Source organism: Somniosus microcephalus, chromosome 22 (genome assembly GCF_052327205.1).
Source record: "Somniosus microcephalus isolate GS21.2 chromosome 22, FLI_Smic_1.0, whole genome shotgun sequence".
NCBI lineage: Eukaryota > Metazoa > Chordata > Chondrichthyes > Squaliformes > Somniosidae > Somniosus > Somniosus microcephalus.
In genome coordinates, this window is record NC_141008.1 from 71,406,057 (window position 1) to 71,430,053 (window position 23,997).

The 23,997-nt window shown below is 46.0% G+C and overlaps 1 protein-coding gene across 2 annotated transcripts in view; it reads left to right on the forward strand.

Annotated features, from left to right (window-relative positions):
• wscd1a (WSC domain sialate O sulfotransferase 1a) overlaps positions 1-23,707 on the forward strand; it is a 155,983-nt gene extending 132,276 nt beyond the window's left edge. For both annotated transcript variants that reach the window (XM_085965030.1, XM_085965031.1), the window contains exons 6-9: positions 11,461-11,635; positions 15,987-16,151; positions 18,161-18,361; positions 21,103-23,707. In XM_085965030.1, coding sequence (XP_085821156.1) covers positions 11,461-11,635; positions 15,987-16,151; positions 18,161-18,361; positions 21,103-21,455 — 894 coding nt within the window. In that variant the 3' untranslated portion in view covers positions 21,456-23,707. The remainder of the gene's footprint in view (positions 1-11,460; positions 11,636-15,986; positions 16,152-18,160; positions 18,362-21,102) is intronic.
• The last annotated feature ends 290 nt before the right edge of the window (positions 23,708-23,997 follow it).

Here is a 23,997-nt window from a genome sequence, read left to right on the forward strand (position 1 = left end):
CTGCCTTCCATGGTGGATTAGCTAGCATCTGCACATGAATTGTGGCAACTTTGGTGAAGTGTCAGGGGGCTGCTGCCTAGTTATCTACCTCAACATGAGGCACTTCCTTAAGGAGAGGGGAAAATATTGGAAGGAAAAGTTATACCTTAGAATCTGCAGTTATTTCAGAAAGTGCAGCTGGACACGGACTTTGCTCCGCAGGGGAATCTGCATTTGATGGCCCTTTACTGACATATTTGTGTTTATCAGAAAGCTTCTGGCTATTAAGGTTGTTACATCTGGGCGGCAGTACAGAGCACACTCCAGCCTCCTACCACTGTAAACTGATGGATATTAATATCATGTTCATTTTTTTCAAAAGGCCACAGGCAAACAAGTTATTAATGATCAAAATGATCATTACTTCCTCTGAAGTATTTGAAAGGCTTGTCAGTAATGGTAGGAATCTTGATATCGACACGTTTCAAATGTTATCATTAACAGATCAGGACAGTTTCTCTCTGAAGACATTTTATGCAGTGGAAACAGAAAATCAGTAAAAAAAAACTAATCTTTTGCTTACATAACTGAAATTACAGCTTACTGGCAAGACTTTGCTTTTACCATTCGAGTTGGCAAGCGTAATGTGTACTGTGGTTAAATACAAATTTATTTGGGTCCATGATGCAGAGATTTGCAGCTCAGAATTAATATTGATACTCTCAATTAAATCTCCTCTGGAGATGTGCATTTGCACAAATGCTGCTGGAATTATATTCAAGTTGCCAGGAAAGAATGATTCATGAACCACTGCAAGTTTAAGGTTCCATCTTTGCCCTAATCCCCTCACCTTCACCCCCCATTTGTCAGGTGCAAGACCAGACGAAGCAACACAGGGACAGAGCAAACAGGTGGGGGGTGAAACATAGAAACATAGAAACATAGAAGATAGGAGCAGGAGCAGGCCATTCGGCCCTTCGAGCCTGCTCTGCCATTCAATGAGATCATGGCTGATCATCCAAGTTCAGTACCCTGTCCCTGCCTTCTCCCCTTGAATTCTGAAGTTGAATTTGCTGATGATTAATATTTATCAAAAACCTCGACTGTTGGTGCCGTCACCTCCTGCTACACAAAAGCAAGTGGGGAAATACATTTTTCACCCAATTTATCATTTTAGAAACTTCCAGAGAAAGCTGTCTAAACGGGAGCTGGGTGACTATCCAAGCTGTGAGACCGACAAAAGTAAAGCGTGGGATCAGAAGTGGGATAAAGAGGCTCTTTTGAACCTCTGTTACATTGGGGTCAGTAGGATTTTGCTGCATTTTGATTCCATCTGCAACACCTCTGAGCTGTGACATTAAGAGAGGAATCAAAATCCCATTAGCAGTGGTGTAGATGCCAGATTACTGGTCATATTTATGTTCACACCCCTTCATAGCAATGAGTCCCCGGTACCGGGGAGTGGTGTAAAATGTAGGCAGAGGTGCTGAGGAAATGAAATCTAGTCTTACTTGCTATAAACCAATTCTGGATTTCACATTGCCAATTCTATTCCTTTCTTACTTTTTGAAGGACACCTTGAATAAGGAGTTAAATGATCCTTGTTTTGTGCATTTGAAATGTGTTGCAAAACCTATACATTCTCAAAAATAATTTGTAGTAAAAAATTACTCAAGTGAAGGCAGCCAAGATAACTTATTCCATTTCGAGATTTTTTTTTGGCAATTAGTCTGGGATGCGACATTGATATCTTGTTGGAGATTCCACCCTATTACCGTGAGATACAATGGTCCCACCTCAGCAATTTCTTATCTCTTGGCACTGGGGCCAAAGTAGGTGTTTGATTGCAGTTGTGGCCGGAGGTCAGCTGAATTTCTTAGGATGAATGCTTTCAACCTTGGGGGGTTTTTTTACTTGCAAATACTGCTGCTAACAATTCTGCAGAAAGCACATGAAGGCATTAAAATAGTGAACATTATGGGCTTCCTCCGTGACTTATAGCATAAGCTCTGCACCGTGGCAACTTTTCTCTGATCAGGTGTCAGCTGGGGCTCAGTGATCGCACTCTCACCCCTGAGTCAGAGGGTTGTGGGTTCAACTCCACATTAAAGTCTTGAGCGCAAAATTTTGGCTGACACTCCAGTGCAGTACTGAGGGAGCACTGCACTGTCGGAGGGGCAGTACTGAGGGAGCACTGCACTGTCGGAGGGGCAGTACTGAGGGAGCACTGCACTGTCGGAGGGGCAGTACTGAGGGAGCACTGCACTGTCGGAGGGGCAGTACTGAGGGAGCACTGCACTGTCGGAGGGGCAGTACTGAGGGAGCACTGCACTGTCGGAGGGGCAGTACTGAGGGAGCACTGCACTGTCGGAGGGGCAGTACTGAGGGAGCACTGCACTGTCGGAGGGGCAGTACTGAGGGAGCACTGCACTGTCGGAGGGGCAGTACTGAGGGAGCACCGCACTGTCGGAGGGGCAGTACTGAGGGAGCACTGCACTGTCGGAGGGGCAGTACTGAGGGAGCACTGCACTGTCGGAGGGGCAGTACTGAGGGAGCACTGCACTGTCGGAGGGGCAGTACTGAGGGAGCACTGCACTGTCGGAGGGGCAGTACTGAGGGAGCACTGCACTGTCGGAGGGGCAGTACTGAGGGAGCACTGCACTGTCGGAGGGGCAGTACTGAGGGAGCACTGCACTGTCGGAGGGGCAGTACTGAGGGAGCACTGCACTGTCGGAGGGGCAGTACTGAGGGAGCACTGCACTGTCGGAGGGGCAGTACTGAGGGAGCACTGCACTGTCGGAGGGGCAGTACTGAGGGAGCACTGCACTGTCGGAGGGGCAGTACTGAGGGAGCACTGCACTGTCGGAGGGGCAGTACTGAGGGAGCACTGCACTGTCGGAGGGGCAGTACTGAGGGAGCACTGCACTGTCGGAGGGGCAGTACTGAGGGAGCACTGCACTGTCGGAGGGGCAGTACTGAGGGAGCACTGCACTGTCGGAGGGGCAGTACTGAGGGAGCACTGCACTGTCGGAGGGGCAGTACTGAGGGAGCACTGCACTGTCGGAGGGGCAGTACTGAGGGAGCACTGCACTGTCGGAGGGGCAGTACTGAGGGAGCACTGCACTGTCGGAGGGGCAGTACTGAGGGAGCACTGCACTGTCGGAGGGGCAGTACTGAGGGAGCACTGCACTGTCGGAGGGGCAGTACTGAGGGAGCACTGCACTGTCGGAGGGGCAGTACTGAGGGAGCACTGCACTGTCGGAGGGGCAGTACTGAGGGAGCACTGCACTGTCGGAGGGGCAGTACTGAGGGAGCACTGCACTGTCGGAGGTGCCGTCTTTCGGTTGAGATATTAAATGGAGGCCAGGTTTGCCCTCTCAGGTGGACGTTAAAGATCCTATGGCATTATTTCGAAGAAGAGCAGGGTAGTTATCCCCGTTATCCTGGCCAATATTTATCCCTCAACCAATATTACTATAACAAGAACAGATTAGCTGGTCATTATCACATTGCTGCCACATTTCTTTCACTACAGCAGTGATTACGCTTCAAAAGTACTTAATTGGCTGTAAAGCACTTTGGGACGTTCTGAGGCCGTGAAAGGCGCTATATAAATGCAAGTCTTTTATCTCAGCTGGGTTGGCAGTGGGAGGGGACACTACAGTTGGTCTCCATGCTACTGAGATAGGGAGAGAAAAGTCACTCAAGGTTCCCCCTCCTCATTGCTATCCAATGACTACTGGACTGGAAGGTGTGAATATCATCCTACTTGGACACAAATACGTTCTTACTGGCCTCTCGTGCTCATTGTGTCACATCTCCACTTCAGTAACTCTGTGCATATTCAAGGTTGTGTTGTAAATCCATGTCCTTGAGTCTGGGGAGATTCAAGGTTCCCATTTCTTTGATAGATCAGAAACCTCTCCCAACTGACATCTAAAGCACTGGCTTGGATTGGAATTCATTTAATTGTCAGGATATTTGAATTAATCCAAATACTCTATGGTTGGGAACATTTCTCTAACTGCTTTATTCCAACATTAGATATTTACAGCTGATTTTGTCGATTAAAGTGTGAAATGCAGGGGTCATTTCTTTTGTGATTTTTCATATTTTGCTTCAGTGATATTTAGACGTTAAATTCAGGAGCCTGCCAAAAATGTTTTGTAGCCTACGCTAGTGAATTCAGTCCATGTACATTTTAATCGTTGAAGTCATAGGGGAAAAATTTGGTTGATTAAGAGGGCACTAACGGGGCGCAAAGCAACTGGCGCCCGGGCGCGGCAATGTTTGCACCGCTCGCGAAATTGACCAGAGTTTTTGCGGCGGCGCTAAACTCTACCGCCACGATCTCCTGCGCCTGCAGATCATGACGTCAGTCGAACGTGCAACACCCCCGTGGTGCCCTGGACCGGATATTGAGTGGTGCCCCCTTCCTTTCCGCCTGCCGCAAGCAACGACAGAGAGTGGAACGTTTTGCAGTCGGGAAGGGGCTGGGGGAGCGCTATTTAAAGGCGCCCTCTTCTTGCCTTTTTTTGTGGGAGACATTTTTGCATCACTCATTCTGAAAGAGAGAGAGAGATTCTGAGAGGGCGAGAGAGACTCCTGTAGAGATTCAGCGCTGTGTGAAGTAGTTTTGGCTACTGAGCAGCACTTTGCAGGTTCTTTTGGATTTGACCTTCATTGCTTCAATTGTCAAGAGACTGTGGGGGCTGCACTGATTCGGGGCATCGTCCTGCGCCTGCAGAATCAGTGGCATTAGAGACGCAGAGAGAGAGTGGCAATCATGGCCAGAAGCAAGAAGGCCAACAGGCCTCTGCACAGGAGACCTTACCCTCCCAGGGTATTCCGGGAGCAATTCTCCTGCATTCATTTGTCTGAGGAGCAGTGTTTGCGCAGGCTGCGCTTCAGCAAGGAGGTGGTCACTGAGCTCTGCCACCTGCTGCAACCAGATCTGCAGCCTCAACTGAGGATCAGAACATCTCTGTCAGTGGCAGTGAAGGTCACAGTGGCTCTGAATTTTTATGCCACCGGCTCCTTTCAAGCAGCTACTGGGGACATCGCCAATATCTCCCAGTTCGCGGTCCATTGCTGTATCCGGGAGGTGACAAATTCCCTCTATAAAAGGAGACGCCAGTACATCTCTTTCCCAATGACCCAGGCCAAACAGCATGAACGCGCATGTGGCTTTGCAAGGATAGCGGGCTTCCCCATGGTGCAGGGCGCCATTGACTGCATGCATGTGGCATTGCGGGCACCGCATGTGAATGCAGAGGGTTTCCAAAACCGCAAGGGGTTCACTCCTTAAATGTCCAGTTAGTCTGTAACCACAGACAGCTGATACTCGCTGTCAATGCCCGCTATCCTGGCAGCAGTCACGATGCTTTCATCCTGCGCCAGACTGGTGTGCCAGACCTTTTCCAGGCACCGCACCAGCCAAGTGGTTGGCTCCTCGATGACAAGGGTTATCCATTCTGCACCTGGCTGATGACGCCGGTCCGTAACCCCAACACCCCTGCTGAGCTGCGGTATAATGAGAGCAATACCGCCACCAGGAACATAATTGAGCAGACGATCGGTTTGCTCAAGCAACGGTTCAGCTGTCTGGACCACTCAGGAGGAGCCCTGCAGTACTCTCCTGAGCGAGTCTCCCTCTTCATAGTTGTGTGCTGCATTCTTCATAACCTGGCAATCCTCAGGACCCAGCCAATGCCACCAGGCCTTGGAGCACCACCGGAGGAGGAGGAGGACAAAGAGGAGGATGATCAGCAGCAGCACCAAGGCGGGAGGGAGGCCAACAATGTTGAAACTGCAAGGGCTGTCTGTCAACGGCTGATAACAAGCCGCTTTTAGGCCCCTATTCAGAAGATGGCTTCTGGCATGGAGAACAACATGATGGAAAGCAACCCGCAACCCCTATAGCCGGCCAAGACAGCAATAATTCCAAAGGCCAAACATGTACATTTTGAATACAACTTTTTTATTTTATAAACTCTGTGTGTGTCATTTGTTCATGACAAACTAATAGAAACAAACACAAAAAATCATTAATTAACATAACTGGTTCACACAAGCTGGAGATAATGGCCAAAACACTAAATGAAAGTTATCAGATGAACCTCGGCCTTTAATGAAAACATTCCCAACATTTCTTGAGACCTCCTACTTTTTGCCCTTCGAGGGTGATCTCCACCCCTTGTGTACTTCCCCCCTTCCCACCCCACTACTCCTCCGTGATGGGGCACCAGTGGCTGCAGCAAGGCTGGTGGAAGGCTGCTGAATGTCAGATCCTGAGACTACAGATGCCCTTGAAGAATACCCTCGACCAGCTCTGGGCCTGGAGACCTCGGCTGCAGACTGCAGCAACTCTGCATGGGCGGCAGCAGTCTGGGCTGGCTGTGTTGCAGGCGGTGGCAAGTGCAATGGGGAAGTGACAGTGGTGGGAGCAGGAATGCTGTCAGCCTGAGAGAGGACAGCACCTTCCTGCTCGACTGACACACTGGCACTCCCACGGGGCAGCACCTCAGCATCCGGAGCAATCTGCTCGAGCACAGATTGCTGGCCTGCTGCGGCACCGTCAGAGTCCCGGGGCAACGTGGCCGACCCAGCGACGATGACAGCAGTCAGTGCTTGCGTGACATAAATCTGAGACTGCATGAGAGCACTTTGAGATTGGGTCGAAGCAGCCAGTGACTGAATTGCAGCACTAAGCAGTTGCGTTGCATCGGCCTGTGTTGCAGCGGAGTGCTCCACACTCCTTGCCAGTCCATCAGTGCTTTCGGGCACCCTTCCCACTGCACCCATGAGCTGAGTGTGCATGTCCACCACCTGGGTGTTCATTTCAGCGATGAGCCGCTCCTCCTCTGCATCCAGTGCAGCAGGACTCGCTGGCCTACTCTCCCTCCGGGGAGAAGGCCCCCGAGCTTCTCTACCTCCATCGCATTGCTGCAGCCCGCTGGATCCCAGAGCTTCATCCTCATCAGACCCTTCCCCCCTGCTCCCCTCCAGGGAAGACGTGGTCCCATTGTGGGCATGAGCTCTCTCAGGAGACGCTGGCGCTGAGGCTCCGGCTTCCTCTTCCTCCTCGCCTGCGGCTTTGCTTCCACTGGCAGGTTGAGGGCCCGTCTCCTCAGCTGGTGGTTCACCATCTGAAAGCAGGGAGGTACAAGAGTGGCTTTAGCATCACGTTGGGGGACAGTAAGGGAGCAAGGACTGGAGCGATTTAGTAAGTTGGATTGAAAGTGTAAAAGGCTGGTGTTGTGAGGGACAAGTGGAATGAGAGAGGAGAGAAAGCTGATGACCTTACCATTGCTGTCCCGAAGGGGACGACCTCTCCAGCCATGACGGGACCTATCACCTGGCTTGCGACGATCCTGTGGACGCGCGCCTCCAGATCGCTGAGGGTTTGCATCTGAGGCGGTCCTCCACCCGTCCGTTGCTGCTGCCGCCTGTTGTGAGATAGCTTGGCCTGCAAGAAAAAGGATGGTGTCTGAGTAAATATGCAGCCATGTGCTTGCCTGATGTGCCTCCCATAGTTGAATAGCCCTTAATGTATGCAAGGTGTGGAATGTGCGTGCGTGTTTTATGAGATGGCCATAGGTCTTGGATGAGTGTTGGGCATTGGGGTCTTTACACCCTCTGGCCATAGAGTGAGGTTGAGATGGAGGGATGGAGAGGTATTGAAAAGCAGCCACTCATCCTGACCACCCAAGTGAGGTCGTTGAACTTTTTCTGACATTGGGTGTGGGTCCTGGGCACCGTGCTCCTAGAGGAGACATGATGAGCCACCTCCCTCCACACTCTTCTATAGTCGCGGGGCAATGGCCTCCTGCCACTCTCTGGGTACAGTATTGATCTTTGGCGCTCCACTGCGCCAACCAGAGCCACCAAGGCCCGGTCGCTGAAGCGCTGAGCTCGTTCCCTGGCCCTCTCCATAGTTCTTTGCAGCAGCTTTGAGGTTGAGGTCTCTCCAGGCCGAGATTCAAGGCTGCAATGAGCAGGGTGTGGCTGGAGAGCAAGATCGGCCCTCCCCTTTAAGAACTGGCTGGCGCTAGTGTGTCTGTGTTCCATTGCTAACTGACATCACCTGAGCTTCGCCAGCGCTCTGAGTTAGCGCCTCACACCTCGGCCTTTACGCCTTAAGACAGGTGTGTAGCGCCTGATTTAGCGCTGCAATCACCTACAGGGGTGATAGAAGCCAAGTTTGCTGTCGGAGGTGATAATTTGCCTTTTATGCCACATTTGCTAGTCCTGATTCAGTTGGCACACTTCCATCAGAGGTTTCCGAGTTAGTATTAGATTGGTTGATGTTGCCCATTGCTATACTATTCTTATCTCATCGTATAAATTACTGTCATCTCCCTTTATCAGCCTTAGGGAATCTATGGCTGAGCCTAATACAGGCTACAAAGAACTACACTTTCTTTACCCCTCTTATTTCCTTTCTCAGTTCTCCTCTGTAATTTTTTATTCAGCCTGGTTCTCTACTGTATTATGAACCTTACATTTAACATAAGTGTCCTTTTCTGTTTCATTTAAGATCTTTAATCATTCAGGGAGCTCCAGCTTTGACTGCCTTTCCTTTCCTCCTCGTGGGAATGTGTCCAGTCTGTACCCGAACTACCTCCTCTTTGAAAGCCTCCCATTGTTCATTTACTGTTTCACCAGCCAATCTTTGATTCCACTCTACTTGAGCCAGATCCTTTTTCAACTCACTAAAATTAGCCCTCCTCCAGTTGAATATTTTCACATTTGATTTCTCCTTGTCCTTTTCCATAATTACTCTAAACCTAATCATATTGTGATCACTGTTTCCCAAATGCTCCCCCAGTGAAACGTACTCCACTTGCCTCACTCCATTCCCCAGAACTAGATCCCTCACTGCTTCCTCACTTGCTGGAAACATACTAATCAAGAAAGTCCTCTTTGCCCTTTACAATGCTATTTTCCCAGTCTATATTTAGATAATTGAAGTCCCCCATTATCACTACTCTAAAGTTCTTGCATCTTTCTGCAACTTGCCAGCAAATTTACTCTTCGATCTCCTTCCCTCTGTTTGGTGGCCGATCGTACACATTCGCAGCATCATAGCTTCTCTATTGTTCTTTAATTCTAACCAAATAGATTCAGTCTTTGAACCCTCAACTACATCATCCTTTTCTAGTGCTGTAACAGTATCTTTGATCAATATTGCTACCCCCCGTCCTTTTATTCCTTCCCTATCTTTCCTGAATAAATTGTAGCGAGGAATATTAAGTGCTCATTCCTCCCCTTGTTTAAGCCAGGAATCCATTATTGCCACTATATCATAATTCCATATGGCTACTTGAGCCTGCAGTTCACCAACCTTACTTACCTTGCTCTGTCTATTTATGCACATGCACTCCAATCACATCTTAGTCTGCCTTGCATTTATCCCCCCCACCCCAATTATCGGCTGGGCTAAATTTTGCGCCCGGCCGATAATTGCGCCCCAAACGTGGCAATACCGAATTTCTCCCCCATAGAGTCATCCCTGGAACCATTCTGGTAAATCTCCTCTGCACCCTCTCAAGTGCCTTCACATCCTTCCAAAAGTGTGGTGACCAGAACTGGACGCAACTCTAGTGTTGCTAGAGTTAGTAACAGCTTCTTAAGCATTAAAAATGTAGCCTATTTAGTGTAACCATTGAAGATGTCTGCTGTTAGATAGAGGACTGCTATGATCTGGAATGCGCTGCCTGAAAGGGCGGTGGAAGCAGATTCAATTGTAACTTTCAAAAGGAATTGGATAAATACTTGAAAAGGAAAAATGCACAGAGTTATGGAGAAAGAGTAGGGGAGTGGGACTAATTGGCAGCTCTTTCAGAGAGCCGGCACAGGCATGATGGGCTGAATGGCCTCCTTCTGTGCTGAATGATTCTATGACTGGCTCATGCTGGAACCAGGTAACAAATCAGCTTTCTGACATTCATCATTTAATGAGTGAAGTTCTTGGTAGCCTGTAATAGGCTCAGCCATAGATTCCCTAAGCCTGATAAAGGGAGATGACAGTAATTTATACGATGAGATAAGAATGGTATAGCAATGGGCAACATCAACCAATCTAATACTAACTCGGAAACCTCTGATGGAAGTGTGCCAACTGAATCAGGACTAGCAACTGTGGCATGAGGCTCTTAACGCAATGTATTTGGGCCAGTAATTCCGGTCCCAATGCGTGAGTACGGACGGGGTACTCACGCGTGGGCCCGTTGGAAGTGCCGGATTTCAGCATGCACAGCGCATGCATGGGAAACCGGCATTTCCTCCAAGGGGTTCAGAGGTCCAACGCATGCGCGCAGGACTCTGCGCGCACGTGTTGAACTTCCTTCTTTTTGACAGGTTTGCCCGTGTGCAAGGGCCTGAACTTTTTACACATATAAAAAGGAGGCGTAAGGACTGGATTCTTGAAGGTAAGTGGTCTATTATTTAAAATTATTACATTTTTTCCACAGCTTCATTATTTTTAAGGACTTTACAGTAAGGTAAGTTTATTTTTAGAACCGATTTCTTAAAAAATTATTTTTTTCAAAAATTTTATTAATTGTTATAAATAGTTTTTTAAAGCTATTTATAGTTTATTTAATTATTGGGATGTTTTTTAAAATTTTATTTAAAGTTAAACTAGTGTTTTGGGCGCGCGTACTTTTCATGAGTTTGACAGTTCTTACTATCAAACTCATGAATGAAGTTTCCCCTCCCCTGATTGGCTGCACAGTGCTCACCTGATCCCAGCCGGCACATCGCACTAACTACGCCGCTGGATCAGGCAAGCACATCGCGCCGACATCTGAACCGGGCCAGTGACAGGAATTCCAAGCAGGCCCAGGCTTCAGCTGTCGGCGCGCCGGGTGAGTGCACATCGGGGGCTTGCACGCGCGGCAAGCACCCGATCCTAGTTTCTGGCCCAATGTGAATCGCATTAGGGGGATCTCGCAGACGGAGGAATATCATGCAAGAACATTAAGCAAACTTCCACCAATATCGCCAACAGTCATTTTTAGGCTATGTTTCATTGTATTAAGATTCCCTTAAAGTACAAAAAATATTATTGTACTTATAGGCAAATATGTTGTGAAATATTGTTCTTATGAGATTAAATATTTCTCCAAGGGTTTTGGCAAAAGAGTATACAGTATTATATCTTCAGATTTCAATTTCGGTCAGCATGTGTATGTATACAGTTAGCATTAAGTAAAATATGCATGGAATGCACTGAATGTGAACAATCTTATCAACTTTGAAAGCTAAGGTCTAAAAAGTGCACAATGCACCAGTCCTTTTTTACTAAGGACGTTTGTGCAGTGCAAAATAATTGACGAATTTTGCAGTGTGCAGTCAGCAGAAGAAGGAAGAACACGCTTCCTCAGTTGACAGGGCAGACACATCAACACACAGGGTACCAGCTTAAAAAGAGATTCAGGGGATCAAATCACAATTTCATGCAATTTTCCTTGACAGGAGTTTCCCCTCGTTATCATCAGGAGGACAGAATGTTACTGCGGATTTGCCACAACTCACTTCACACTTCATGACATTGTGAACGACCAGCTCTGTGGAAAACTATCAAGTGACACTACAACAGAGTTCTTAGGAGAGGAAAATTATTGTGTTATCTATCAGACTCCTGTTCAAGGTAAAACTGGAACATCACATTCTGTGGCTTAACAGTGACATGTTGATTTGAAATCTAAATGTAGCATATATTTGTTCCAGTCTGAATCATAAATTCAACAAATAGATCTGTACCCAGGATATTGCCAGGGTCTTGAAATAATCCAATGATTCTATTTTAAATGTTATTTTTTTCCATCAATTTTTTGTTTTTGGGTGTGAATTTTCAAGCAATGTTAATGCCGGGGAATGGGACACTTTCCAATATGAGTACTAAGTGTTGTCATCAAGCACTCGGAGGTCAGGTATAGTACTGCTTTTATGTACAGATTCAAGGACTACCAATAATGTTCCTCAGCTTCGCCCTCTGAAGAGAGCCCACTTACTACATCAGTGGGACATGATTCAGTTTCCCACAGCAGCCATCCTTTGACCTCTCTGAGTAAGATTAAACATTTAATGCCAAATTAGGGACAAGTTTGTGTGGTGGACCGATGCTCACTAGGTTTTAGATTGAGACTGCTCAAACTCATTTCATATAGCGCCCTCACAGGCAGAAGACAGAGGAGCCTTTCACCTACCAGTTTATGCTGGATTTGAACCTAGGCCAGAAAAGCGAAAGCTCAGTGTCTAACCCTAAATACCAACCAACCACCCCCTTTTTAACGCTTTATACATGGGTCTATCTATGAATTAGCTATAGAAGTAAAATGGAGGGAAAAAATGAAAAATAAAAATAAAAGCAGAATCCATGCATATTAATTTGCTGCAGTTCAAGATATAGTCAGGAAAATCCAGACCACAAAAGGACAGTAAAAATACTGTGATTTTAAAATGTCAGTCTCTGGACTTAGAAACTGATTAACATAGAGGTCACTGTGTCACATTCCGGATTGTTTTAAAAACGAGAATAAATAGTTATGGTGAGAAAGGGCAAAGTTTCAAATCCTGATCTGTGCTGAGTTAGTAGATCGACATAATATCGGCCTCAGGGAGGGTCCTACATTTAGCACAGGCAAGAAGGCCTAATGGCCTCCTCCTCTGTGAACATTTCTATCTCAACCAAGATATGGCAAGGGCACTTCAGTTGGCCTCAACATTCTTGGACCAAGGAGTGGGAGATAAACAATAGGTATTCCTTCTCATGATTGCTGGTTGGTGACCCTTGTTGGAAAGTGCTTGTATGTGAGGGTGAGGTCATACTGGGCTGTCATTTGACCCCATGCTATAACACATTGTCTGGGACCATTTAAGAAGGACGGCTCTGAATGGGGTGCTGATTTCCAGGTAGTGGTTAATACCTCAGCTGTCTTCAGGAGAGGATGAGTAAATTGAAAAATTGGAGGGAAATTACTATGATACCTTTATCTCTCCTTTTATTCCTCTTTTAGGTGCAATTTGTGATTGTTATTCACAGGGCAGCATGGTGGCATAGTGGTTAGCACTGTTGCCTCACAGCGCCAGGGACCCGGGTTCGAATCCGGCCTCGGGTGACTGTTTGTGTGGAGTTTGCACATTCTCCCCGTGTTTGCGTGGGTTTCCTCTGGGTGCTCCGGTTTCCTCCCACAGTCCAAAGATGTGCGGGTTAGGTTGATTGGCTATGATAAAAAAATTGACCCTTAGTGCTAGGAGGATTAAATACGTGGGGTTACGGGGATAGGGTGGGATATGTGTTGGTGTAGGGATTACGGGGATCGGGTGGGATATGTGTCAGTGCAGGCTCGATGGGCCGAAATGGCCTCTATCTGCACTGTAGGGTTTCTGTGAATTTGCTATGTTTGCTAATGTGTAATTCACACTGTGCGGCGCTTATTTTTTTATGTGTTGAATGCTGGCAAACTGGCATGCACATGTCATACCTAGATACACCTTAAGACACATTAAGCATAGTCTACACACCAGAAATCTGTGTAGTTGGCTTTGAAGAAGACATACAACATGATACTCCAGGGATTGCATGAAAGACAACACATTGCTGTCCTAGTCAGGAGGACAAGCACCAAATCCAACACACTAATCTGCATCGGCCCCAATTGGGATGATTCTACATACCGTAGATGATCTATTCTGCATTTTTGTTTATTTTCTAAGCAGCATACAGTATATGTGCAGAGGAATAAAATGTTCCAAAAAGCTATCTGGTGGGAATTAATTAGAACCCTATTCTCCTTTACAGAATGTTCCATTTAATCCAATCTATTGCAGTTTAATCTTTGGATGAAGGTATTGCATATTCAATCATACCCTGGCCAAGTGCTCTGTTCTGATTGTCTGAGCACCGCAGTTTCGAATGTGATAAGCGGATACTTTGGCACAATTGTGGGTGCTCTTGCATGACAAGCCCCTACTGCGGCAGTGAGTGAGTGCATAGTCCCTGATGCTGTTGACAGATGGAAGCAAAGATGGAAATTAAGCAGCAAAGAACCCAAAGTGGGAATAGATTTTCCATCAAAATCTGAAGGCTGATAAAGTAACAATAATGGACGGTTGTGTGTAGCGTAGCAGGAAATTGAGGAGTGCCAGTTTGATTGAAGGACATGACCTAACAATCTCATCCTTCAATTGACCTGTCGATCCTCAATTCCCCAATTTAGTGCAGGAAACTTATCATGATCGCTCAACTAAGTTGAACAATATTACATATATATATTCCTCTGTGCTGTTCATTATTAATACCTGCTGTGGTGATGCTTCCAAATCTTTCTCTTCACTGAACTCAGCAATCTCAGGTCTGACCAGGATTAAAATGTTCATTTTTTTTCAATTTGAATGTTCACCTGTTGAATGCTCCATGAGTTCAAAATTACCAGGGCTGTAAATATTCTCACATGAACATTATTCATGGACTGCGAACATTACACCACTTTTACTCAAATTAATTTCTCATTATAATTAACAAAAACAGGAATGCTTATAGAAATGCAAACAATGGAGAAAACAAATTAGAATCAGGAGGACACTGTTATGAATCTCATCATCATGAAGAAATGACTCATGAAATAACACTGGACGGCCAGCTGGTGGCGCCATCCAAGGAGTATAAATACTCGGGCGTGGGCCCAGCTTGTTCAGGGACATTTTGTAAGACAGGAACTAGTGAAGTACAACTAGACCTCCATGTTCTGAAACAAGTTGATTAAAGCTTTGTTTTATACTCAAAACCAAGAGCTCAGTTGTCATTTTACATCAGACACATTTTCTCTTTTTTTTTAAATGAGCTGTTTGGTAAATCTCAGATGGGTGTTGATTATCCTTTTTTATTGGATGGAGTATCTAAAGACAAAGCAGTAGGAACGAGCAGTCACTTTATTTCTGACTCTGGATCCTAAATCCCAAAGTGGTAATTATCCAAGTTGAAAATCCAAATTTCAAACCAGGTTCAGAGAGAAAGAAAACTGCAGGAAGGTCCATGAGAGAAACCCTCGCTAGACTGGAATAGATTTAAGTTGTCATGGATCGATCCATGACAACTGCATACCACAATGGACGAGCATCTAAGACCACCAGAGAGACTACTATAAACATTGGAACAACTTGATGCGCCTCAATGACTTCAAGACTCAAAGTTAACTGAATAAAACAAGGCTTTTATTAGCAAAGGAAAGATGCCTGTGGCTTCACCTAGCTTCACCTAGCATGCTGCTGTTCTGCTGCAAGACAAGCCTGGGCTTGTCTTAAGTAGGGCCAGGTATGGGCGGAGCCGACACACAAAGGGGACGGTGCACTATACACAATACAAGGTAAACACAGGTAAACACCGGAGCAGGCAACACAATATATGTAGTTAACTACAGAGTCTGATGAATGACATATTTCATCACACAACTCAATGATTATACTTTTTCTTTTGGTTAAAGATTTTCATTCAGTCATTTCTTTACGGTACTGCATAATATGTTCTTATGGGATTGTATATTTTCACAAATAGGATAAAGTACACCACTGCACATGTGCAGTACAATTTACTTGAAAGCTTATCTTCGTCCAAATCATCCAAATTGGATTCAAATTAAATGAAAGGTTTTTTTTCTCAAAATATACTTGAAATGTCCAAACCAATTGACTTATAGTCCGATAGCAAAATACTGCGGATGCTGGAAATCCAAAATAACAACAGAAAACGCTGGAAAAACTCAGCAGGCCAGGCAACATCCGTGGAGAGAGAAACAGAGTTAACGTTTCAGGTCGAAACCCTTCGTCAGAACTGAGAAAAAAGCAGGAAATGAAACAGATTAAAAAGCAAGTTTGGGGGCTGGGAAATGGGGGAGGGGATGAAAGAACAAAAGGGAAGGTCAGCGAGAGGTGAAACTCTATCAGGGGGAAAACAAATCAGGAACTATAAGAGATTTCATAGACCTCCACTTCTTTTCTAGACACCAGATGTACAGATAGGAAGTTCCTGCCGACAAAACCGAAGGTCATGGTTGGTCTCTCCAGCTTTCCAGGAGCTGGAAATACCTGGGCACGGCATTTGATAGAACACGGTACCGGATTCTACACTGGAAGCTATTATTTTGATGGGACCCTTTATAACAAGGGTAGGTGTTAGTCTTCTCCTTCCTATTTATTCAACAACTACTTGTAAGAACTATATTGTAAAGTTGTAGCTTCAGAGAACCATCTGCCTTAGTGCCCAACCCTCATGGGGAAAATAACATTTCCAGAAATTATATTTACAGCTTTTAATTGTTCACCAGTTTCAGTAACCCCAATCAATTACGTTTATGAGGAGTCTGTTTTCTAAGATTAAGTATTGTGTGGAGGCAGTAATAGCTTTTATAACAACAGACAATGCTGGAAGCACTCAGCAGGCCAGGCAGCATCCGTGGAGAGAGCAATAGAGTTAACGTTTTAGGTCTGGGACCCTTCGTCAGAACTGATAAAAGTTGGAGATTTAACAGGTGCAGAGGCAGGGAAAGGGCGGGGGGGGGTGGGCCGAGGGGAGGGGGGGTGGGGGGGTGGGGGGAGGAACTAAAGCCACGGTCTGTGCGAGGATTGAACTCAGGAGGGATAAAATGTTGCAAATGGGGACGGCAGAATCATCAACAGCTGCCGCCTGAACAAATGGGGGGGTTATAGTCTGAAATTGTTGAACTCAGTCGTCGTCGTACGTGTCTTCACACTGTTCCCTTTGGGGAACTGTATGAAGTGGTAGAAGGATTTCTGGCCACGATTAACGCTCCTTCCGTGACCGTAACCATCTTCGTACCAGCCATTAGGGTGGTTAGTCCTATGGCGGGAGGGTTTTACGGGCTCCCACAACCCATACGAGGGGGGGGGGGGCCACCCACACCCACAGACGCAAGTATCCCGCTGGATGTCAACCCAGAATTTAGAGCCGGAGCTCCGACTCCACTTGCCGGGACTGTCTGGAGCGGGGTTCGAAACCCTACGCCTTCTGGCCCAGCGGCGGGGATGCTACCGCTACGCCAAAGGCCCACTCTGTTCAACTCAGTGCTGAGTCCGGAAGGCTGTAAAGTGCCTAATAGAAAGATGAGGTGCTGTTCCTCGAGCTTACGTTGAGATTTTATTTGATTAACAGTTTAGAGAAACGTAAAAACAAAACCAGATTTTCAGTGGTATATTTCATGTGAACTTCAGTTACAAATTGATATGAAATCTGTTCCTCAATGTAAAACTAATGGAATAGGCAGTGCCAATTTACACATTTATTTGTATGGTATAATGGTTCTGATAAAAGGTTGATTTTACTCTGCTTAGAAAGCATTTTCCTTAAACCTGCATATAGATTAATACAAGCAAATGGATTAAGGTGCACTCAAAGACTGTCCTCTGATCGAGATTCATGAGTATATCAATGTCCCCTCGATAACAGAAGCCTCAACACTAGCACTTCCATTTGTAGTTACATCTGACAGTACAGATTTTAGTCAATCTCTGAGCATGTCAATTGAATAAGACATATTCAGCATCTTATTTGTTTAAACATCCACAGAAAAATATATTAACAGATGACTATATGATTTGAAATTGAACCTGACTCACATACCAATAAAATAACGTGAATTTATCTAGCCATTCTGTGTGTCTATGCCTTTAAGCTAAACAAGTACCTTAGCTACTTTCCAACTGGTATTTTAAAAGGATTACTGGAAAAGTGGCCGGACTATCTGTATAAAAACTCATGAGAGTGGGAAAAGAGAAATAGAAACATTTGATGCAGCCATCTTGGTATCATTATTTAATCTCCTTATTTCTTGCAACCTATTGATTTGTTTTTTGCATTTATGAAATCTGGATGCATGTGGCGTTGTATCACAAAAGGAACAACACCCAATAGACTTACGATTAGGATTGATCACATGCAACAGTCAAAATAGATTTAGTACAGCAACAATGTCATTCATAAAGGTATTGGCGACTGTCATGTATAAGAAGCTATCATGGTAGCATTCGGCCTGAAACCAAAGAAATAAAAACCTTGGCTTCCATTTGAATAAGCTGTGCATAATTTCATAGGACAGCGCATGTAAAGGTGCAGTTGCATGCTCAATTGGCATTGCTAATTTCTGTTTCCTTCTGATAGGTTTCAAAGGGGAAAAGGATTACTGGAAAAGTGGCCGGACTATCTGTATAAAAACTCATGAGAGTGGGAAAAGAGAAATAGAAACATTTGATGCAGCCATCTTGTTGATCAGAAACCCTTACAAGGCTTTGATGGCAGAGTTTAATAGAAAGCGTGCTGGTCATCTGGGATATGCATCGGAACGCCACTGGAAGAGCAAAGGTAAAATGGCACATCCAGCTCTAACAATTGAATGACTTTGGGCAAGACAACATGGAGAGTGATATCCAGCGCAGTTAAATGTTAAAGACTTGGGGCTAAAAATTGAGTAGTGCCCCAATTGGGGCGCTAACTTCACTGGGCTGCTAAAAGTAGCGCCCTGGAAAAATTATTGTCCCCACGCCAGAAATTGAGTGGTTGTGCCCCAAGAGGGAAGCGGGGCGCTGCTGGAGGCGCCCCACATCCCTCTTGGGGCGCTGTGACTCAATATTGCGACATTATGTGTCGCAGCGCCACACGCTGCGGCACGTTGTGCCGCGGTATTGCAGGCCTTCCTCCCCTTCTTAAAGGGGAGGGGCCTTGTGCAGCGCGACCTGGGGCCCAGCTGGGCCCCCGGGGATCGGGAGTGCAGGCAAAAGAGCCCGGCACTCAAGAGAAGTGCCGGGCTCTTGGAGCGCAGCCAGCACTCCGCGGGGGGCGGCATTTCAGGAGGTCTGGGATGGGAGCGCAGGCAGGTGCTGGCAGGCGGCCAGCAACAAAAATGGCTGCCCCGCACCTCGCCTTTAAATTGCACCTCCCCGGCCGCAGGTACGCCCCCCGACCCCGTCGGACATAGCGTCCGGCGGTAAGTCAGGGGGCGCGCCCGAAGAGCGTGAGCGGGGCGCTGCGCACGCCAATGACATCATCGCCAGTGGTGCAGCGCCGCAGGGCGCTACCGGTTAGCGCCACCACTAACCTCCCGCTGAATTTTACAGGAGGCGTGGGCAGTGCCGCGCCCAGGCGCTAGTTGCTTTGCGCAACCGAGTGAATTTTTCCCCCTTGATGCTTGTCATGTCAGTGATCACCGACTCATTTTGATAGTTTTTTGGTATAGTGGCAGTGTTCATAGTTGCATTGATGTCCTGCGACTGGAATGGTTGGATGCCAGTTTCTGCTTGTGACTTGCTACTTGGTGAGTTCCTAAGCACCAAGTGAAGGCTAAGCACTCTCTGAAATGAGTGAAGGAAACGCAATGGGGAGTCACTGTGACCCATCCTTACAACAACAACTTGTATTTATATAGCACCTTTAATGTAGAAAAGTGCCCCAGGTGCTTCACGGAGGAAGAGAGGAATGGACACGGAGCCTTTGTGAGGGAGTTACGAGAGGTGACCGTAGGATTGGTCAGAGAAATTAATATTCAGGCCCATCCTCCGTGCAGCCTTTTAAAGGTACAGAGAGAAAAAGAGTGCTAGGTAGGTATAGGGAGGGAGTTCAAGAGATATAATTGAAGTGTCTGAAGGCTGGCCTCTGATTGTGGAGGGGAGGAATGGAAGATACACAGAAGGCCAGCGTTAAATGACCAGAGAGAATAATAGGGGACATAAGACTGAAGAAGTTTGCAAAAATAAGGTGGGAAAGCCATTGAGAGATGTATAGATGAAGACAAGAATCTTAAATTTGATACATGGAATGGGGGGAGAAGGATGGCGCAGGGAGCCAGAGTAGAGACAGGGTGCAGGTGATAGAGTCTTGGAGAAGTTGGAGTTTGTGGAAGGTGGAGGTCAAGAGGTTGGCAAGTAGAACATTGGAAAATATAGTCCCAAATCTCCTGGGCCTGGATGGACCATCATTTGAGGCCGTTTCCATCCCTTTTTTCTTATGTTGGGAAATTCAGCTTCTTGCTCCCATCCCTTCCATGCAGATATCATCAGAAGAGGTGGGGTGACATTATCCATTTCAAATCCCACCAGTTCTACCTCCAGTGTCCCATGTGAAGTACACCTGCATGCTGCAAGGCTATTTGCACACCAGGATCAGATTCTGGTGGAACTGGGGCAAAAAAACAAGCTGCAAATGCCAGTTCTTGAAAAGCAGAGGACAGAGTGATCTATTCTTACTGGAAAAGTGGCAACTTTAAATTCAAAACTTCCTTTTTAAATTTCTGAAGATCTTCAGCTAGAATGGCCCACTCCCAGACAAAGAGGCAAGGTGTTGCTAAGAAATTCCTGGCTCCTATTGGATGGACACCCTTGGAACACTGGAACTGGCACAGGCACACACCCTTCTGTGCAAGTGACCCTGACCCTGGGATTTGGAATGGAGCCAGGGGTGGGGGTAGAATGATGGCTGGAGGCCCTGCTCTTCTGTGGAGCGGAGCCCCAGGAATTAAGAACCATTGAGTCCAGAAGTGATGAAAGCATCGATAAGGTTTCAGCGGCAGTGGGGAGGTGAGGCAGGGCATAGGCAGGCAGTGCTGCAAAGATGGAAGTAAGCAGTTTTGCTGATTGATAAGATAATGGGTTGAACCTTAGTAGATGGCAGGAGCAGATGGCTGTCAGTTAGAGGCAGGAACCCAGGTGAACTTTCCCTTTCCTAAGCAACGGGGAGCTGAGGCTAATTGTAGCAACCTTAAAACCACCCAGCTGGGGTTAACTGGCTGGTTAACTGCAATTAACTGGATATCAGGTGCTGCGTATTACGGGCGGCCAATCGATACCGCCCGTTTTGTGCCACCGCCCAAGACGAATTGCTAGGCCACTAATTCAGCATAGGTTACGGGGCTGTACCTGGCACCTTCCTGGTCTCTAAGGTTCAGTTCACGGTAAGCAGCAGACAACCAGCTGACCCATTGGAGAAGCTTTGAGAAAAAAAGTTACTGAGAGATTTGCAGTCTGGGTTAAGTAAACCAATAAAGGGAGTATTGCAGCTCCGTATTCTGATATGCATCATTACTGAACAAGGTTCAAACTTTTTCTCTGCAGAATGGCCAGAATTTGTAAACACTTATGCCTCCTGGTGGGCCTCCCATACTTTGGATTGGTTGAAATATTGCAATCGAGTGCTAGTCGTTCACTATGAAGACTTGAAGAGAAACCTCTTGCAGCAGCTGAGGCGCATGGTGGAGTTCCTGAATGTCACTGTGTCAGACGACAGACTGTTGTGCGTCGAAACTCAAAAGGACGGAAACTTCAAACGATCCGGTCTGAGGCAGAAAGATTTTGATCCATTTACACTTGAAATGAAAAGTGTAATTAATAGTTATATAGAGATGGTGGATGAAGCTCTCAAAATGAAAAACCTCACAGGACTACCCATGGAGTATCTGCCCAGATGATGTAGCTAAAGAGGTAAACAATGTATCACCACTTCAAGCCTGTGTTCCTAAGGTAGTGTGAGGATGACAACTGCATTTAAAGATCAGAAAGAAGGGTAAAGAGTGGGGCTTCTTAACAAAAATAGATCAATAACCTCATGCTGTAGCGGACAGGGATATTGGGCCAAGGAAAAAATGTGTCTTATTGGATTGCGTGACACAAACTACTTTGGCCTAAGTCTTGTCGTCATGTGTCTCTGGAATTTTTATAGCACAGGTGCAGGTGGATTTCCTTTAACTCTTTCCATTCCAGGATGTTTCCCTACACCATAAGACCGAAATCAGAAAGAATTTGCAGCCTGTTTACAGCAGCATACCATTCACTTTTCTAAGGAATGTGGAAATGTTTTCCAACAACTCATTCAGAAATCCTCACAAGGTGATTGTGCTAAGATTGACCCTTGCATTACAACGGTGTCAAGTTAAGTTATAAATGAGAAGAGAGCTGTTAGCCTATCTGTTTCAAGGACTGTTATAGTGGACATTTGCTTGAAAAGGTTTATCCGAATGTTTTACAGTGAAAATACAGACAGGTACCAATGACCTAAAAATCACCGGGGAAGCAGTGCCGAAAAGCTACAAGCCTAGAAATCGCAGTTTGCTATGAGAATGTATCTGTATGATGTTCTTCTGTCTGCTATTTTAATGGAGGTATTAACCCATTTATTTAAAAATAGTGGACAGAGCAATCATACAATTGTGTTAAACATTTGGACATTAATATCAAAGAGTAATTTCTAGGCTGTAATGTCTGAAAAATCCAAATTTACTTTAGCACTGAGCATATTTTTCTTCCCACCCTTTTCTCATTTGTTTTCTAAACTGGATCAGCAGACACATCTCCAATGTGACCATTTGCCTTAAAACGGACATATAAATGACCTTTCAAAAATGATCAGCATTTCTGTTTAATACATTTCCCTACTTAGTTTCAGTGAATAATTTCAACATGTGACCATCTTGAAGACAACAAACAAGTTCTGAAGATGACCCGACACTGCATTTAGTTTTGTTAATCAGGATTGCATCAAGTAGCAGCGAAAACCCTCTCTGTCATTATTTGACTTAAAGTGGCTACAATCCCAGTGACATGCTTGATATTCCAACAATTAATGGGTTAAATACAACTACTTTAGTTGACCAGTTGGTGTAAATTGTAGGCAGCAGTATTTTTCTTTGCAAGTGCTGATCCAGTGTTGTCTTAAAACTGTAGTTACCAGACTGGCACCAGTACCTGCTTTTACAAAGGCATTGAATGTGCTGTCAATTCCACTTGGCAAAATGGATCTCTGCATATGCTCTGCTCACTGTCAACAGAATCCAGTGACATTTAATAATGAGTAAATTGTCCACATCCTTCTTAGTGGCTTCCCAAATTCTATCCTCCATAAACTGCAACTCCCTCAGAATTCTACTGCCTATTCTACAGAAGGTCCCATTCATCTATCACCCCTGTACTTGCAGTTCTCTCTCAGCCTCCCATCCTTCGGTGCATTGACCTCAAAATTCTTGACCTTGCAGTCACATCCCTCTATGTGCTTGCCATGAGCGTTCCCCACTGGATCCACCCTACCATCAGTGGCAGAGCCTGCAGCCATCTCAACACCACCCTCGGGAACTGTCTCTCCTTAAATCCACCTTGCTGCATCCTTCCCCACCTTCACAAGCCCCCTTAAAACCTACGGCCACCTCCTGGAATTGTCCTCCTTTGCCTGCTTGAGTTGTGAAGCTCCTTGGGATATTTTGCTAAGTTGAAGGAGATAGATAACTGTAAGTTGTTGTAATTATTGTTGTTGATTATCCTGTTGGCACTTTACTAACATTAAAAGAATGAGATCGCTGTAAACTTTAAACTTTAAAAAGGTCAGATTACAGTTTGGGACCTTCCTTCAGGTCTCTGTTGCCCAGATACTCACTTGATAACTCACTGAATCATCAGGGGAGCTTTCGCAAAATTCTTAACACTACGCAAGGGCAACAGTGCATTTTAGCTGAGCCATTTTGGTCGGTTACTTATCCTGCGCTGGTTGAATAAGTGCAAACTATTTCTTGTCTTGGTGTTGCCTGGACTCTCCTTTAGCTGTATGCTACTACAGGTAGACTACCTTTTATCCGAACTTCCGAAAACCGAAACCCTCTAAAAACCGAAGGTTTTTTCGTTCAGTGTAAGTCGTGCGCACGACATGACCAGAGTGGCGCACGACTTACGCTGAGCAGAGGGTCAGCGTAAGTCGTGCGCACGACCCTGACCCCCGCCGACGACCCCCCGCGGACCCCCGACGACCCCGCCGACCCACCGACCCACCCCCGACAAATTTCCCAGTCTTATAAAATACCTTCCGAAATCCGAAATTTTCCGAAAACCGAAACACGGCTGGTCCCGAGGTTTTCGGATAAAGGATAGTCTACCTGTATTAGTATGATACAATTTATGATGTGGAAATTCACCAAACATATTTTAATATACTTCACTGCTTTTATGAATTCCAATTTGTGGGTGAGT